The 16,732-nt window shown below is 31.9% G+C and overlaps 4 protein-coding genes across 5 annotated transcripts; 1 reads left to right on the forward strand and 3 right to left on the reverse strand.

The window, feature by feature from the left end:
- Positions 1–660: 660 nt before the first annotated feature.
- On the reverse strand, positions 661–3,888 carry LOC145937001 (putative RNA-binding protein EEED8.10). The gene is made up of 7 exons (XM_083039727.1): positions 3,685–3,888; positions 2,988–3,058; positions 2,774–2,901; positions 2,411–2,691; positions 1,783–2,288; positions 1,401–1,683; positions 661–1,333 (listed from the first exon to the last, which is right to left on the reverse strand). Exons 1-7 carry the CDS (start codon positions 3,749–3,751, stop codon positions 804–806), a joined length of 1,866 nt encoding a protein of 621 aa, XP_082895853.1. The 5' UTR covers positions 3,752–3,888; the 3' UTR covers positions 661–803.
- A 355-nt stretch (positions 3,889–4,243) lies between these two features.
- Poc1 (Proteome of centrioles 1) lies at positions 4,244–7,135 on the forward strand. The gene is made up of 6 exons (XM_083040284.1): positions 4,244–4,574; positions 5,303–5,655; positions 5,737–5,947; positions 6,014–6,213; positions 6,301–6,585; positions 6,705–7,135. The coding sequence occupies exons 2-6, from the start codon at positions 5,308–5,310 to the stop codon at positions 7,014–7,016; spliced, it is 1,356 nt and encodes a 451-aa protein (XP_082896410.1). The 5' UTR covers positions 4,244–4,574; positions 5,303–5,307; the 3' UTR covers positions 7,017–7,135.
- A 164-nt stretch (positions 7,136–7,299) lies between these two features.
- Positions 7,300–8,255, reverse strand: Atox1 (Antioxidant 1 copper chaperone). Its single transcript, XM_083040285.1, has 3 exons — positions 8,097–8,255; positions 7,947–8,022; positions 7,300–7,636 (listed from the first exon to the last, which is right to left on the reverse strand). The coding sequence occupies exons 1-3, from the start codon at positions 8,106–8,108 to the stop codon at positions 7,506–7,508; spliced, it is 219 nt and encodes a 72-aa protein (XP_082896411.1). The 5' UTR covers positions 8,109–8,255; the 3' UTR covers positions 7,300–7,505.
- Positions 8,256–9,227: 972 nt separating this feature from the next.
- Lnk (SH2B adapter-like protein Lnk) lies at positions 9,228–16,615 on the reverse strand. 2 transcript variants are annotated; one of them, XM_083040771.1, is made up of 5 exons: positions 15,146–16,615; positions 12,946–13,835; positions 12,643–12,851; positions 12,300–12,554; positions 9,228–11,099 (listed from the first exon to the last, which is right to left on the reverse strand). In XM_083040771.1, exons 1-5 carry the CDS (start codon positions 15,769–15,771, stop codon positions 10,962–10,964), a joined length of 2,118 nt encoding a protein of 705 aa, XP_082896897.1. In that variant the 5' UTR covers positions 15,772–16,615; the 3' UTR covers positions 9,228–10,961. The 2 variants fall into 2 exon arrangements, with proteins under 2 accessions (XP_082896897.1, XP_082896898.1); XM_083040772.1 differs by having other exon boundaries at positions 10,958–11,099; positions 12,216–12,554.
- Positions 16,616–16,732: the final 117 nt, after the last annotated feature.

Consider the following 16,732-nt stretch of genomic DNA (forward strand, 5'->3'; position numbering starts at 1 on the left):
ACAATTCGTAAGTTAGTATCATATTGTATGTAATGGAATCTGTGAATTTTGGCTTAAAATTTATCAGATTGCTGATTACAATATGTATTATGATGTTTATAAATCAGGTGAGATACTTTTCTCAAAACGTATGTAGAAGCGTAAAACGCTCAAGAAGTAAATTTTCATATTACGTTTATATTGCAATTAATAGAAATGGTAACATTAATAATATGGATCGACATATGCCATTTATTGTAAAGTGTGGTCTCTATTATCTGTCATAGAACGACAATATACATATTTAGTTGTAGCAGAATCGTGTGATAAAATGTATAATATGCCAATATAATTTAGCAATTTTATTAAGCGATAACTCATAAATTTCTGCAAAGTTCATAATTCCTATAGCACTTATTAAAATATGTGCACATTCCTTGTTGCAAATATGTGCATAATTGCAATTGTATGGATACACTATGTCTGTGTCTAAGCATATTAATTATAAATACAATGAAATAATCACAATACCGTAAGTGTAACTCTATGTTTAATGTATCAATACTCAATGTATCTATATGTAATATGATTTTATGTAAGTCATATAACATTTTTTTTATTAATAAAATATGTACGCGATCACACGTGGCATCGATTTAATGACAAACAAATTCTCTTTTTTTATTGATTTTATATTTCTTCCTTTATTCGTACAATATAAAATAAAATATCATTATGCAACATTATGTATATAGTATTAAAAATTATTAATGGTATAGTTAATAATATGATTTTTCATAGAAAAGAAGGAACACAATTTTACTTTATTCATAAAAATCTATAATCTGGGAATCCTCATCCTCAGTAGTATATTCAAAATCATCATCTTCATCAAACCAAGACTGATCATATATATCTTCATCAATTATATCATCATCTATATCTTCTAACGAATGAATATCTTCAACACTTAAATCCACGTTAACTATTTGTAATAGCGGGGACGGTTCTTCATCTTCTTTTATAGGGAAAATTGATGTTCCTCCAATAATCATCTTCAACATTATGTTATTAACTCGAGTGTTGCAGGCGTCTTTAGCAGCATCGAGAGTGACATTGGTGATATTATAACATCCAGAAATATCCAGTAATTGTAAGCAAGGTGAGGCTCTAATAAACATTGGCAGGCTTAGATCGCTAATTGATACACAATTTCGACATTCTAATTCTTTTAAGCCACACACATTTGCCAATCCATTATCAGTAATTCTATTCATATAATTAATGATTAATTTATTCAACTTTGGTAATGTAGCGATAGCTTGTAATCCAATATCAGTCACATTGTAGCAACCTGTTGGATAAATAACACATTATTAAAAAGTTGACAAAAAATACATCGCATAATAATTGTGAGTTACCTGTAAGGTCTATATAGATAAGTTGTTGACATTGTTGTGATAAATTAATAAGGAATTCATTTGGCACAGGGCTGTATATAAGTTTCAAAACTTTCAGATTGACAAGCTGAGTTAAACATAACATATCCGATATATTTCTGAAAAGGAAGGCGAAACGTTCTCCCTCAAGCTCTAACTCTTCTAGACCTTTACAATGTTCGCCGACAGTTCTCAATGTAATTATATTTATTTCAGAACAGTGACATATTGCAAGCTGTTTCAAATTTTTGAGTCTTTCTAATGCCTGCACATGACAATGTCAATATGTATTTTATATATATATATATACATACATACACATATTAATAGCAAAGTTTCAATAAAATGAAAAGTTTTGACTTACTTTGGAAAACTGAATATCTTGAATATTTTCGCATCTCTCTAATTTAATTGTATGTATAGTTTGTGCTGGCAAGAGTAATAAAGATTTGCCCGCAATACTATTCCTACTTATGGAAAGGTATTCTAAGTTTTTATTCACTTTGAAGAAGTTCTTTAATTCATTATCACAGCCTTTTGTTGAAGGTCCTAAACTAAACCTAGTTATATTTTTACAATTACTTGCTAATGTACCAATGCCTGACGCACAAACCGTTAGTGCAGTAACATCGATACTTGTAAGGTTTGGACAAAGTTTTCCAACAATGGTCAATGTGCTTTGTCTTAAAAGATAGCTATTATCAGATAAATTTATTTCGGTTAGATATTCGCCGCATTTTAATAATATTTTACGAAGTGTTGCTGTACGAATTGTATGAGTTTCTAAAAATCCCCATGTAGAAGATGAAAGATCTAGTGTTTTCACCGTCTTCCAAGAATATAGACTTAAATCTCTCCAGTGTTTACAAACTGTAAAGATAATAATAAACAACAATGTATAAATAATGTATAAAAAGTTTATCTTATAGAAAGCAAAAATAATAAATGCAATATGCTAGATGTATAAAGCATTAATATGTTAAAATACTTGCCTCTTTCTATGCGGACTCTGTCAATAATTGGTAAAAATGAAAAAATATGTCTCAAACAATCATCATTTAATATATAAATGGAAACATTTTCAGTATCATCTTGCAAACATTGATGATATTGTTCATCAGTAGACTTTTTTGTAGAAATTTTGTTTGATTCTTTTCCTATATTATATAATTTTTGGTCTATACTATCAGGTTGATGCCAGGAATCTGCAGCCATTACTCTCAAATCTCTATTGTGTATTCTTATTTGTTTCTTACTCCCATCTTGCATAGCTCTACAAATTTGTTACAAATAACTATTGTATTTTAATTAAAAATTAATATTATTTACTAGTAATCATATTCTTTCAAACTTACACCATCGCATCTTCTACTTTGGTGAATGTAACAAACGCATAGTTCTTTTTCCCTTGATTTCTACGTAAGTAGCAATTTTCAATGTTTCCATATATAGAAAAGCAGTTATGTAAATCTCTAAAAGTTGTCTGTAACAAAGTTTAAATGATTGAATAATTCTTACATCACTAAAATATAATGCACAAGAATAAGGAAAAATAAAAATGACACAAACCCTTTCAGCCAAATTATCGACGAATAATTTTCGTATTGGTACTCCGTCTATGGTTTCCTCACACAAGCCATCTAAACAAAGACCAAACATATCATAAATCTTATAATAATAAATATGCACACATGATATACACATTGAAACATACATACATCAAAGACTATTGTATATACAAATCAAAATAGAAGTCTATATATAAGTAAGATACTATTTACTGTGTATTGTTTGATAACAGAATATATATATTGAGTAGGATGTTATTTTATCAATTCAAATATTTTTTCAATAAATTCTGTTGGCCTGATTGGGAATGACACAACATATAACATAACGTTCAGATTTGTTTTATCAGGAATTATCCCATAAATCGTTGATAATTTACCGCGGACATGAATGGAATAAGAAAGAATCGAAAGAGATGAGCTAATATCAAAGTTACGACGATCGTGTTGGTGTGTGGTATCTCAGATAAGTATAAATATATATATAAACTTCGAAAAGATAGAAGTGTGTAGAAAACATTAAGGCGATAAAAAAAAGATGCTGTATAAAAGCAGAATTTATTGTATTTTGCTTTCATATCTACATATTGATTAATGTATACAGCAGGCTAGAATATATCGAAGTTCGCCATGAGGACAACCGAAAATTCGAAGATTATAAATATACGCAAACGTAAGTATAATATTTTTACACTTACCATCCGATACAATTTGACTTATCTGATAGAGCGTTTCAACATATTCGGCTTCTATAAACTCGATCATCGTTGATTCCCACGCAAATTATACCTTATTATTCCTCTCTTTATAGAAGCTCAATGAAGCTCAATGCGAAGCTTGAGAAAGCAGTGAAAGCACTGAAAGCTGAAAGCACAGTATATCCAGTAGCGCAACTCTCGATTTTGTGTTGGCCAAAATGGAGTGCGCATGCGCGAAGTAAGCGAGTTGCCCAGTAGTGCCATCTGAACTTCTCTCTCACTCACTCATTTGATGGCAGAAATTGGCGGCAATAGTTAGAGAGAGAACAAACAAGAGTGAGCGAGAGAAAAGTTCAGATGGCATTACTGGGCAACTCGGTTATCTCGCGCATGCGCACTCCATTTTGGCCAACATTAACTTCAAAGGCGCCGACAGAGAGTTGCGCTACTGGGACTCGATTCTTGAATTCATTCGCAAGAGAAACATATACGCAAATTCGGCTCTTACAGAAAAGTTGCAAGTTGATTGGCTATCGCATGGGTTTTAGCCAATCAACTTGCAACTTTTCTGTAAGAGCCGAATTTGTGCATACGTTTCTCTTGCGAATGAATTCAAGAATCGAGCCCCTGGGTTGCGTTCGGAAACCGAGTGTATTCCCTCTCTTTCTATATCACTGAGAGAGAAATGATATAGAAAGAGAGGGAATGCACTCGGTGACGTTTTCGAACGCAACCCTGGATATACTGTGCTGAAAGCGAAAGCGAAATCAATTCTGACCTAACGTTTATTAACCTCGTTTAATACCGCCATCTACATCCATTTTAGAGCCTACGTGAATTTTGAGTTAACTAAAAGTTTTTCCATCTTGTCGATGAAATCACAATATTTGGTATAAATTCATTTATATGTACTTGTTAAATTCTAGATTTAATCGTTTAATCCATCTAATCGAAGTAAAAACCGGAGAAAATTCTGTTTATCAAACATTTTTTATTAAATATATTTTTATATTGATATAGAAAAAAATGTCAAACAATGTAAAACATTTTTAATTCACACAGACGCAATTTAACATCTAAATCTTTCAATAAAATATTTCATGTACAAAAAATCTATATATATATAATAGTATAAATGGTATAAAATATAGAAAATATCCTCTTTAATTCTGTACATGAATCATAATCTAAAAATGTCATTAGGAATATTAAATAGTAAATAGTAGAGAATATACTAATAATAATACAATAAACTATTATTAGTTTTATACTTGTATTATAAAAATCATATTATTAAGTATGAAAAGAATTTATAAAAATGTGATAAATATCTAACACAATAGATATATAATTGTTTTCATTTATTTAATATTTTCTTTTGATTATAAAATTAAATGTCTTAAAGAGTTTTAAGCACTGAACTATAATTAAATATGTATATATATATATATATATATATATATATTAAATTATTTAAATAAATACAAGTTTATCAAGTTTTATATATATATAAAATCTCTAGCACTTATACACATATTGTATATTTTATTTTATATATTTTTATATTTTATTTATCTTTTATGTATATTACTTTTTAATAATTTTATTATATTTTCAGGAGCAATGGTGGCAACTACGTGTGATCCTACATTCGAAAGACACTTTAAAGGTCACAAAGATGAAGTTACAGCTTTATGCTTTCATCCGAATACCATTCAACTTGTGTCAAGTAGTTTGGATAAAACATTATTAGTATGGAATTTGACAGAATCGGTGCGAGCTTATAGATTTATAGCTCATAAAGATGGTATTTTGGATGTATGTTATGCACCATCTGGAGAAATTATAGCTAGTGCTTCAAAGGATAAATCTGTCCGAATATGGGTTCCTAAAGTTACAGGGCAATCACTAGACTTTAAAGCTCACAGTTCTGCTGTGAGATCAGTACAATTTAGTCCGGATGGAGAAAAGGTAAATTTTATTCTAAATTTTATTTCTAATTAATTATTATTCTATTAATTTGTTGCTTCTGCCATATATTTGATTGTTTAGTTACTTACTGCATCAGATGATAAAAGTATAAAACTATGGATGGTATGTCAGAGAAGATTTCTCATGTCATTTGGTGGACATACAAATTGGGTCCGGTGTGCTAAATTTTCTCCTGACGGTAGACTTTTAGTATCTTGTAGCGATGATAAGACAATAAAAGTATGGGACATTATTTCTGGACAATGTATCAAGATGTTTAATGAAATAAAAGGTTTGTCAGATACATGATAATTTTGCATTCTGAATATCTAGAATAAAAATTTTGCTTTTGTTGCAGGACCTGCTACACATGTAGAGTTTCATCCAAGCAGTGCAGCCGTTGGATCAGCCAATGTGGATGCATGTATTAAACTATACGACTTAAGAACAGGCTCTTTATATCAGCATTACGCTGCTCATAAAGGATCTGTAAATATGATCAAGTTCCATCCAAAGGGTAATTTTATGTTAACAGCTTCTAGCGATTCTACGATGAAGGTAATTTAAGATTTTGATTCTATATGTATAATGATTTCAGTAAACTCTTTTTATCTCTACTGTAAAAAAAATAAGAGAATTATTTAGGTTTTAGACTTATTAGAGGGCCGACCAATTTATACTTTGAAGGGACATGTTGGTAACATAACATCGATAACATTCTCACAAGATGGTGATTTTTTCGCTTCTGGTGGCACAGATCGACAGGTCCTAATATGGAAATCTAATTTTTGTAAGGATGACAAACCTATCAAGATTCCTAGACAGTTAATACCTTCTTCCAGCAAACAGGAATTTGACAATATAGATGAAAAATTATTTGCAAACAATGACAAAGGAAAAGATGTGCAAAAGGAGCATGATCAAGAAGAAGTAAGAAAATGATATGCAAATATGATACATTAAGTTATAGAATATAATTTTCAGAAAAAAATATGTTAATTATTATATTATTAAGAGTTGTAAATTTTATATAGAATGTATTATTTCAGTATTTATTAGAAACATTAGAAGAATTAGATTTAGAATCAGATGGAAATCATTGTAAAGGACTATCCACAGTCAAGATACCGAGGAACAAAATTGAACCTGAAGTAATTTATAAAAGAAACATTAAATCTCCTGACAGACATCATATAGCAAATGTGTTGGTTCCACAAGATCAGATATCAGCCTGTGTGCATTCGTCTAGTCAATCCATTAAAACAGTAGAAACACTCTGTGATCAAGTACAATCATTACATGATACTGTTAATATATTAGAGCAACGCTTAACGGTATTAGAGGAAGCAATTAGAAAATAATTTTGATTTCTTTACTTTTAAATTTTAATTATTGATATTTTTTAATTATTAAATAGAATATTTAATTATTGATTAAAATATAATATATGTGTGTGCATGTGTGTGAAGTATTGATAAATATTTTTTTCAAGAATTTGAAATAAATAATTTTTCGTGAAATATATTACAAAAATCACATTAAAGTTTTTCTTTTTGCTAATGTATTGAGCATCATATTTAATATAAATATATATATAAATGCAACATTATATAATGCATCACAAATTCAAGAACTATAATCTGTAATATATGTAATATGTATCATGTGCGATGTGAACTGTATATAGAAGATATTTTATTACATAAGAAATATTATATATCTTAAACTATTTTTGTACTTTTGTATACATATCAATGAATAATTAAAGTATAATTTTGTTTTTTTATATAGAAAAATAAAAAATATATGTTTGACATATTAGCAGCACCATAATCACTTTGAATAGATCCTCATTTTTGTGTTTGTAAAAATTTACATGTTTTTCCAGTCTTCTTGATTGTCTCCAAAATCTCATCTGAATCAAGCGCAGTAGTCACAGATACCTTTTTCTCTGATAAATCTATCTTGATGTCATCGACACCTAAACATATATATATATATACATATTAATATTCCATATTAATTTATATATGCCTAAGATATATATTTTAAATGTAAGCTGTAATATTGGTATCATTCTTTTTTACTAAAATTACTTTTATATTTAAATATTTCTATTTTCTTACACATAACACACAGTAGCATATTTAACCTCATTTCATACATTTGATAAATTTTTGTAAAAATAATGACTAGAAAATATTAATAAAATATTTGCGGATTATATCACACAAGGTATAAAAATATTTTTATATTTGTAAAATTGATTGCAAATATTCTTATGTACGTACCTGCTTTTTTCTTAAGCACATTCTGTACAGCATTCGAGCATCCTTCACATGTCATTTCGACACTGAATTCGTGTACCTTATAAAAATAGATCACTTGTCAAACATTCCATTTGTTTAAATTTGTTTGAAACTAAGTTATTTTATTGTTACCTGAGCTGCCATAATGAAAATAGTACAGTTTGACGTGGCAAATGAGTTATTTCTAGCTCGGCCGCAGGTGATCGAATAAGAATTGGCAATCAAAGTAACAGAGGTCTTATCTGGAGATGCGTATTGTAAAAGATAATAAGGAATAACTAGAGCTAGTAGCACACACACACATACACATATGCGCGTGCGCGCGCACACACACACACACATACACATATTTAATATATTTCTTTTAAATTTATATAATTTTTTTTTTAATTTAATATCTTATCTATCTTTTAAATTTAATATATTTCTAAAACAACAGTTTTAATACAATATTGCAATAAAATTATCACTGCGGAAATATAATATTGTTAATAATTTAATTCAGTGTTTTTGTGATATGTAATAATAATTGTATGTAACAGGTCCTAATTTTAGAACAATATATATGTATGGTTCAATGCAATAATTAATCAACTTTCGTATCAGATAAAAAATTAAAAACAACTGCGTTTCTGGAAGACAATTAATGTATCTGATTTTTATAAGCCAATGTATACATATTTAGTTATTTAATACAAAGAAAGTGGTAAAGAATATGATGAATTAATTTTATATACGCCGTTTACAGAAACATATACATATATATATATATAAATATAAAGATAATATTTATTCAAAATGTAAAATGTTTTCTGTCAAAACTAGGGTCTGTTAATATTTAAAACAAATTTTAATATTTAAAAACTGTAATTGATTAAAGCTCTAGCTAGTTTTTGATATATATTATATATCAAAAATAAAAAAAAATAAAAAAAAAAAAAAACTAATTTCATTTATATTTAAATATTAAATTTAACTACTTCTCTTCACATATGTACATATAATACTTGTGTCATAAGTGTTTTATTTGCAGATTGCTCTTTCATAGGTTGCAATATATTTTTTCTAGAAATTAAAACATTTCTTCAGTTTTAAATTAAAAATTTGTGAAGATATTTTTGAATTAATTTTGATATTCTAAAAATCTTTTGTGTGTAAGATATTAACTTTTATAGTAATTCATTTTAATAATCATCGTGATATAAAAAGTACATTTTGTAATTATATACCTGTAAAGAATTAAAATATTAGACAATTACGAAATTCTCAGGGAATTCAGTATTTTTATTTTCATCTCTGTATCTTAACATAAGGTAAAAAAGTATTTTTATTGAATGCCTAGTTGTCAGACTCTGTAATATCTCAGGACTGTCGTTTCAACTGCGTTTTAAATATACAAAGAACAAGCTTACATTCTACTTACAGCATGATCTTGCGAGCATTTTGGCTAAAGAGTAAATTTGTGATATAGATTTCTTTTTTTCCAGATCAACTATAATTTTCGTACAATTTTTTTCTTCCTTTCTTCTCTTTTTTTTAGTATTGCAATGGAAATTCTATTTATACAAGTTTTGATGGCAAATAAGCGATTAAAATGTACACGTGTGTGATAAAATTTTCCCTGTTATTTCTGTAGTGTGATTTTCATGGATAAGACTGGTATGCGGACGGCAACGGGATTATTAGACGCCTGTGCAAATGAAAGATCTTATCACAGTAATCAGTTCGGCTCGTATTGAGAATATCTGCTTTGCTCGCTTTCACAAATCAGATACTCTGTCAATCATTGCTCTCTATATCGTACATGTATCACTCATTCATACATTTATCTATAATCTAATTTTACACACACTCAGTCATATTGCTCTACAGTATCAGTAATAATTTCTTAATCATTAATACACATTTCGTTAATACACTTCTTGATACGCTTATCGAATATAATGCTGCTATTTCTGCAGGGATACATGGAACCATACTTACTGTAGCTCGAAATACTTTTCCCTTTCGATTTATCCAGGATGATAATATAGCTTCTCTCTTTCTCCCATTTTTTATTTGCTCGACAAATGGAGAAATTTATATGCACTGGGATAATAATAAGTATCGTGTAATATTTTATGTTTATCTCGATGGAGATTAAAGGGCATGTCTATTATACTTAACGCCCTACAAAGCATCAGGACCAATGACAATGTGGCTAAAATGCAATTTTGCAATAATAAATTGTAATTGTAATAAAGCAGGATTTAATAGTATTAATTTTTTGTTTTGGCGTACTTTTTGTTAAGTCTTTGGGATGCTGGACTTGAATGGGGATTGCATGGCAGTTCATAGTTTGCAATTTCAAAGAATTATCATTCCTTACTAAACTGTGTACATGTGTATGTCCTCTTTTAAGCGTAATTTTATGTAAGTACATATACCATAAATTAGTTAAGCGACGCGTAACGAGATTTCAGTCTCCTCATTAAAATATATCCCTTCTCTCTTTAAAAATATATGAGGAAACCGTGTAATTCAATCTTGACAAGAAGACGAATCGTAGATATACATACGAACATGCGAAAGGGAGCTCTGTGGAAAATATGCTGCAATATTACTAGGGGAAAAAGTAACTCGGAGATAATTTGTGCACAATATTATGAAATGATTATTGCTGAGACTCGTTTTGTTCTCGGCAGTCTATTCTATTTCTTAATATTTTTCGATGTAAATGCAATGTAAATATGTTACTAATAAATCATAATAAAAGTTGTATAATGTCAAATGCTACACGCACACACAATCCATGATTTGGAAGATAGACATTCCAAAAAAAGAAATGCAGTTGTTTTGTACTAATAGAATGATGCGCTTTGTCAAACAGTAGTTTTTATGGCGTGACGCAATTCTGGAAATAAAAACTTCGCGGTTACTTCATCATCATATTGTTTATGTTCAGTCTGTCGGACTAACTGGATTGTAGCCTGATGGTGGATTAGAATGAATCCAACGTCAGAGAAAACTGTAAGTGTTCTGAACTGCTCTGCCAGTGGACGAAGCCGAGCCCTGTTGCTCCGCAATAGTGTTCTGTTGCTCTAGTCTCTCCAACGATTCCACGCGCGTTCTTATAGAACCACCATAGGTGCGTACCTATTTTATTAATATCTCATAAGTTCCCACATATTCTTAATCTTATTATCTTATCAAAAAGTTTCTCTTAAAGTTTCTGGGTTTGTAAGTAATGTAAAACATATACAAAATGTCAGAAAGATACATGTCAATATTTCAGGGAATAAAAGTATAGTATGAAAAAACTAACATTTTGAATGTTTGATTAAATTTACCATTATTTGAAAATTATGTCCTACGTTTTAATAACAATACTCTGTATTTTATAAATTTTAAATTTACTATCAGAAATATTGACATGAAGTTTTTTTAACATCTTGTAGAGTAGGAAGATATAAGCATATAAGCAAATAGGATCTTTCTCGTCCAGAATATGTGTATGATATAATATATAAAATATCTGTTAATATCATTATTAATATTAATTTAACATATTAATTTTTTTATAAATTTCTAATGTAGAAATTATATTGTTTTATTTTTAAATTATTGTAATGTTATAATTTCAATATATAATAATTTCTGAACGTTCCTATATTGCTTGCGACACAAAAAATTGAAATATATAAATCTTTTATAACATAATAAAACAAACCAGAAATTTCAAGACAAAGCTTTTATATATAACAGCGAGTTCCTTGTCCCACGGTCATATTTTTTTTGAATATTTTACACATTTATATATTATTTCAAACTCTTCACAAGAATTTTATCACATGGTAATAATTTTGTATATTTAGGCGAATGATATACAAATTCACAATATAAAAAAAATCATTTATAAAATAATAAATAAATAAAAAATGTAATTGTGTGTGTGTAGTAACATTACGTATCTCTCGAATATAAGGAAATTAGAAAAAATTATAAACACATAAGAAATTTTAATAATACATTATATAATTTCTTTAAAAAATTTTTTAAAAACATATTAAATAAATTATAACAAATATTGTGGCTCGTCAAGAAGAGTACATAAATAAGATGCAGTTCATAATTTAACTTTGTATATCAATCTATACAAATTTCCATAAACAATTTACAGCAAGTTTACAGAAATGCAGAGACACCGATCAAATTGTCTTGTATCATCGACCATACGATAAATATGGGCGCTTTAGTTGGTTATCTACTCACTGTCTGTAGATTAGACTTCAGACTGTGGGTGTTGGCCACTCGCGCTCACACAAGAGGAGTTAGACTTCCACTGCAAACTCTTACTTCTCTAGGCTCCAAAGCTGCCGGAGGTCTCCTTTCTTGCGACTGTTGCACATTCGAGCCACCCGCCTGATGATGTCCCGATCGCGATGTATGGTTCGCTATTATTACAAACTCCGTTAAAGTAACATCCGCAGTCCCGCCGGATTCGAGAGGTATCGGGTTCTGACGAAAGTGTTCTATCATATCGTATATCGTAGGAAAGCATAGATGCTGGACACGACAGTGACCTTGATCATTCAGTGTCATCCGTAAATGCTGTAACAATAATGATGAGTGTGTAAAAATATTATTCATTTGGAAGAAGAAGCACACACATTAAGAAATAATAACTGTAATTAATTACTTTTGCTCTTCCTTGAAAATTGAACGTTAATACATATTCGCCTTTTCTAGTTTCACTTTGTCGAACCAGAAATATACCATGACCGTGACCTGCGTTATGCAATACAAGCTGCGCGGCATCGGAACGAGGAAGAGTGCCATGAAACCATGGGTATTGTCGTAAATTAATCGATAAATCCGCCTCGTCTTCATTAGACACTGCATTGGACACTGTAAGCAAATGAATACATAAATTTGATTGAATTTCAGTTACTTGCCCGACAATAAATCAGTCTTATAATTCGCGCTCGGACTTATCGCTTACCTTGTTCGATTTCTTGAGAGGAACGTAATTCTAGGTTACTGCTACTACGTATATCACGGCCTCTTGGAGGTAATTCCGGTGGATTTCCTTGCAAGTCGTCGCCGTGTTCATGACTAGCGGATCGAAAGGTCTTACTCGCCGAGTTGGCTCGTAATCGATCGCTATTAGATCCGATAGTCAATGAACCGTGGCCGAGGGAATCTCCTAAGAAATCACCCGGTCCGGAACCGGGTGCACTGGAACTCTGTTGCACCGTTCGCATGCAGTACCTGATCGTTGCCAGCCACGATTTCAAGTCGTTCGGGTCAATCGTCTCCACGATGAATTCCTTGTTCGAAGTCTTTAGAACGAACGAGTTCTCGAGATCCGGCGTTTCGAGCGCCGTGGTTTCCCGTATTTCCGTTATCGCGGAACAAAAGACGCCGCTTCGTGGTTTTACGGCTTTCGGCGGGACGTAAAATTCCAACATGTATCCCCCGATCGCCTTTATCAATGCTAATCGTGACTTTTCCATCTTTTGCGACCCGTCTATGTTGTCCTTCGAGATTATCATAAGATTCACAACTCCCTCCTTCCTACATTCTACCATGATTTTCGACAACTTGGCTTTTGAGTGTTTATCCTTGCGATGTTCGATGGATAATTCCACCTCGTCACTTTGTTGTTTGTGGAAGAAACTCTTGCCCTTTTTAAGTCCCTTAAAAGATAATCTGCGAAAGAAAGGTTTATGAGCAGGTTTCGGTGATACTGCCTCTCCTTCATGTTCAGAATAATCGCTGAATTCTTCATGAGACGACGCACGGACCGGTGCATTAGTAGCATTTTGGCTTGCAAGATTTATATCCCTTTCATTGGATGCTATACTTCTAGTATCATGCAATGATAGCGACCTGAAAAATATAAGAAAATATATCTGAAAATGTAATTTCAATATGCAACATTTGATAAGAAAAACTTAACATTAATATTAAAAGTAAACTATAAGATCACAAAATTAAAAAGAAAAAAATTAAGAGAAAAAAAGTTGTATATATAAAATAATATATATACAATAAAAATAGGATTATGAACCATTTTATATATTAAATGAAAACTTGATGTTCCTATTTATCTTTTTTTAATATAATGTTAGTATATAATTTTTATTTGAATTATTGTAAGTATCTTGCCTATTCACATTTCATATTTTTATTTGTATAATTTATACAATAGATAAACGAATATGCAGATTTATACATCTGCATATTTAATTTATTATTATATTTTGAATGAATATTTCATATTCAACAAATTCAAGTTTTATTTTCCGAGTTATAATAAATTTTAAAAAATGTTCAAAATGACATCGTAATACAGACTGTGATATATCTTAAAAATAATTCTTGCATTTATTGAAAAATATTATTTGTTGTTTGAATAAGTTTAAATACTTTTTGTATCTTTGCTTGCAGATCATGTTATTAACACATATTGTGTCACATATAATAGATTAAGTGTTGCTAGAAAAAAAATCAATAAATTCAAGTAGGAGATTGAAGAGACCATGCCAAGGAAATCCTTGTCCTATCCAATCTTGTTGTAAGAAAATGTTATCTAAAAATGTACATACTGCACAAAGAAATATTAATAAACATGAACTATAAGTAAATCTTAGTATACAGAAATCTTTTGAGTTTAGAAAGATATTTTGTAAAAAATTGTAATAAATAACTTTGCATTATAGAAAAATAAAATTCAAAAAAAGGCTAATTTCAATAATCTATGGGTTTACATATTAACAAAAACAGACATTGACTTTCTGAATATTCTCTTTATAAAAATTATTTCATTTATAAAATCAAACTCTAAAACTTGAACAATATATTCATCTAACATTTTTTTCTTTTAAAACTTTACATTGTTCATTGAAATATTGACATATAAATAAGAATCACTTTATGTATACATGATTTTTATTTATATGTCAATATTTCAATACGAGTTTAAAACAAGAAAAAAAATGTTACATAAATATAAATTATTCAAGTATAATTATTTTATTTTATAAATAAGTTAATTTTATTATTTGCATATATATGAGAGTGATTACTTCATTGTTTATTTTTTTCGACATTTAAAACATTATTAATAATTCCACACGACACTAAAACAACCACATAACAAGATCCAGAAACCAGGCAAATTGCGCCGCAAGACGTACCTTACGCCTTGACGTAAATACTCATTCTCGAAGTGCTCGCAGAAGCTCTCGACGAACTTTCGGAGGAAGTCGTGATGCGAGAGATTGGTGCAGGCGCTCTCGCGCAAATTTAGATTGACGTAGGCGTAGAACGCTTTAGCGAAGTCGGAGGCCGAGGCGCGGGCGTGTCTGTCGCAGAACTCGATCCAGCCGCTCGTCTCGGGCGACGCGGCGATGAAACTGGACAATGTGGCCGTGGCCGTCGTCGTCGTTGCCGACGTCGTCGTCGTAACCGGTGCCGCCGTCACCGCCACCACCGCCGCCGCCGCCGCCGCCGTCGTCACCGCTGTCACCGCCGTCGTCGTCGTTGCTGTCACCGTCACCGTCGTCGTCGTCGTCGTCGTCGTCGTCGTTGTTGTCGTCGTCGTCGTCGACGTCGTCGCCGTCGCCGTCGTCGTCGCCGTAGCTGTCGTCGTCGATGCCACTATTGTCGTATTTGTCGCCGGTGATACCGCGGTGCTCGGCGTGCTCGCAGTGTAAACACTCATTACCGGCGTTTGGTTCGCGAAGGGGGCGGAAGATCTCCCCCCCTTGTGCCGCCACCACCACCGCCGTCGTCGTCGCCACCCGTCACCCTCCACTCTCATCCACCGTCCCCGCCAAAGGGTGCCGCCGTCGCCGATACGGGATTCCTTCACGATCGCGAACCTCTCGAGGAAAGGGTGCGAGCTACATTAGACATATCACATCCGTGTGTCTCTCTTTCTCTCTCTCTCTCTTCCTCTTGGGTTAGACTAAATACGGCGGTTCCTGAATGGCGTAGTAGTCGAATAACACGCACTAAGGTCGTCGGGGAAGGGGAAGGGAATTTGTATCGGGATGTATACGAGAGAACATTGATATGATTTTACGTGAAATTCGGCGGATTCGGGGGGAAAAAACGAGTCGCGACAGCTCGGCTTCAATTGATCTCGAACGAATTTGACGTATACTTTCTCATTTTTTTTTTTTTTTTTCAATATTATTTTCCGCACACACTGAGGGGTACGAGATGCTGATGGATTTCTTTTAGAACACTCGAATCCGAGGGAAAAAATTCACTGGCCACTCGCGGTCTTTAGCTGCCGACGAGGATCTCCCAATTTTTCCTGCCTCTCTCTCTCTCTCTCTCTGTCTTTTTCTCTCTTTCTCGGTGTCTCGCTACCGGTGAACTATAGTGATCGGCGACGATTTCCTCGAGAACATAACGATATACGGACACCCGGGGTTAATTATTATCACGCGCGTTCTTAAAAGTCACGATCTCCCTCGTGCGTGGGACACGCGCGATCAAACACACCGTCGTTCTCTGTGAAAAATGTCAGGAAATATTTACGGACATTAGGAAGTCGCGATATACACTGGCGCACTCTGCTCCGCTTATCACGCGTTAAGGTTAGGCGATCGCGTGGTCTGCTATCGCGCATGAAAATGCGCATTTAGCTCCTAGGCGTACAATCATAGACGTAGCGGTATATATAGATGGTAGCGCGACCGAAAAGATAGAGAATCTAGTTATTTTTTTTGCGCACGCGCACTCGATTTTGTCCAGCACCAGCGCCGACAAAG

The sequence above is a fragment of the Prenolepis imparis genome, unplaced genomic scaffold, assembly GCF_030444845.1.
Source record: "Prenolepis imparis isolate NDT839.2.m4 unplaced genomic scaffold, iyPreImpa1.0 SCAF_6, whole genome shotgun sequence".
Classification (NCBI taxonomy): Eukaryota; Metazoa; Arthropoda; class Insecta; order Hymenoptera; family Formicidae; genus Prenolepis; species Prenolepis imparis.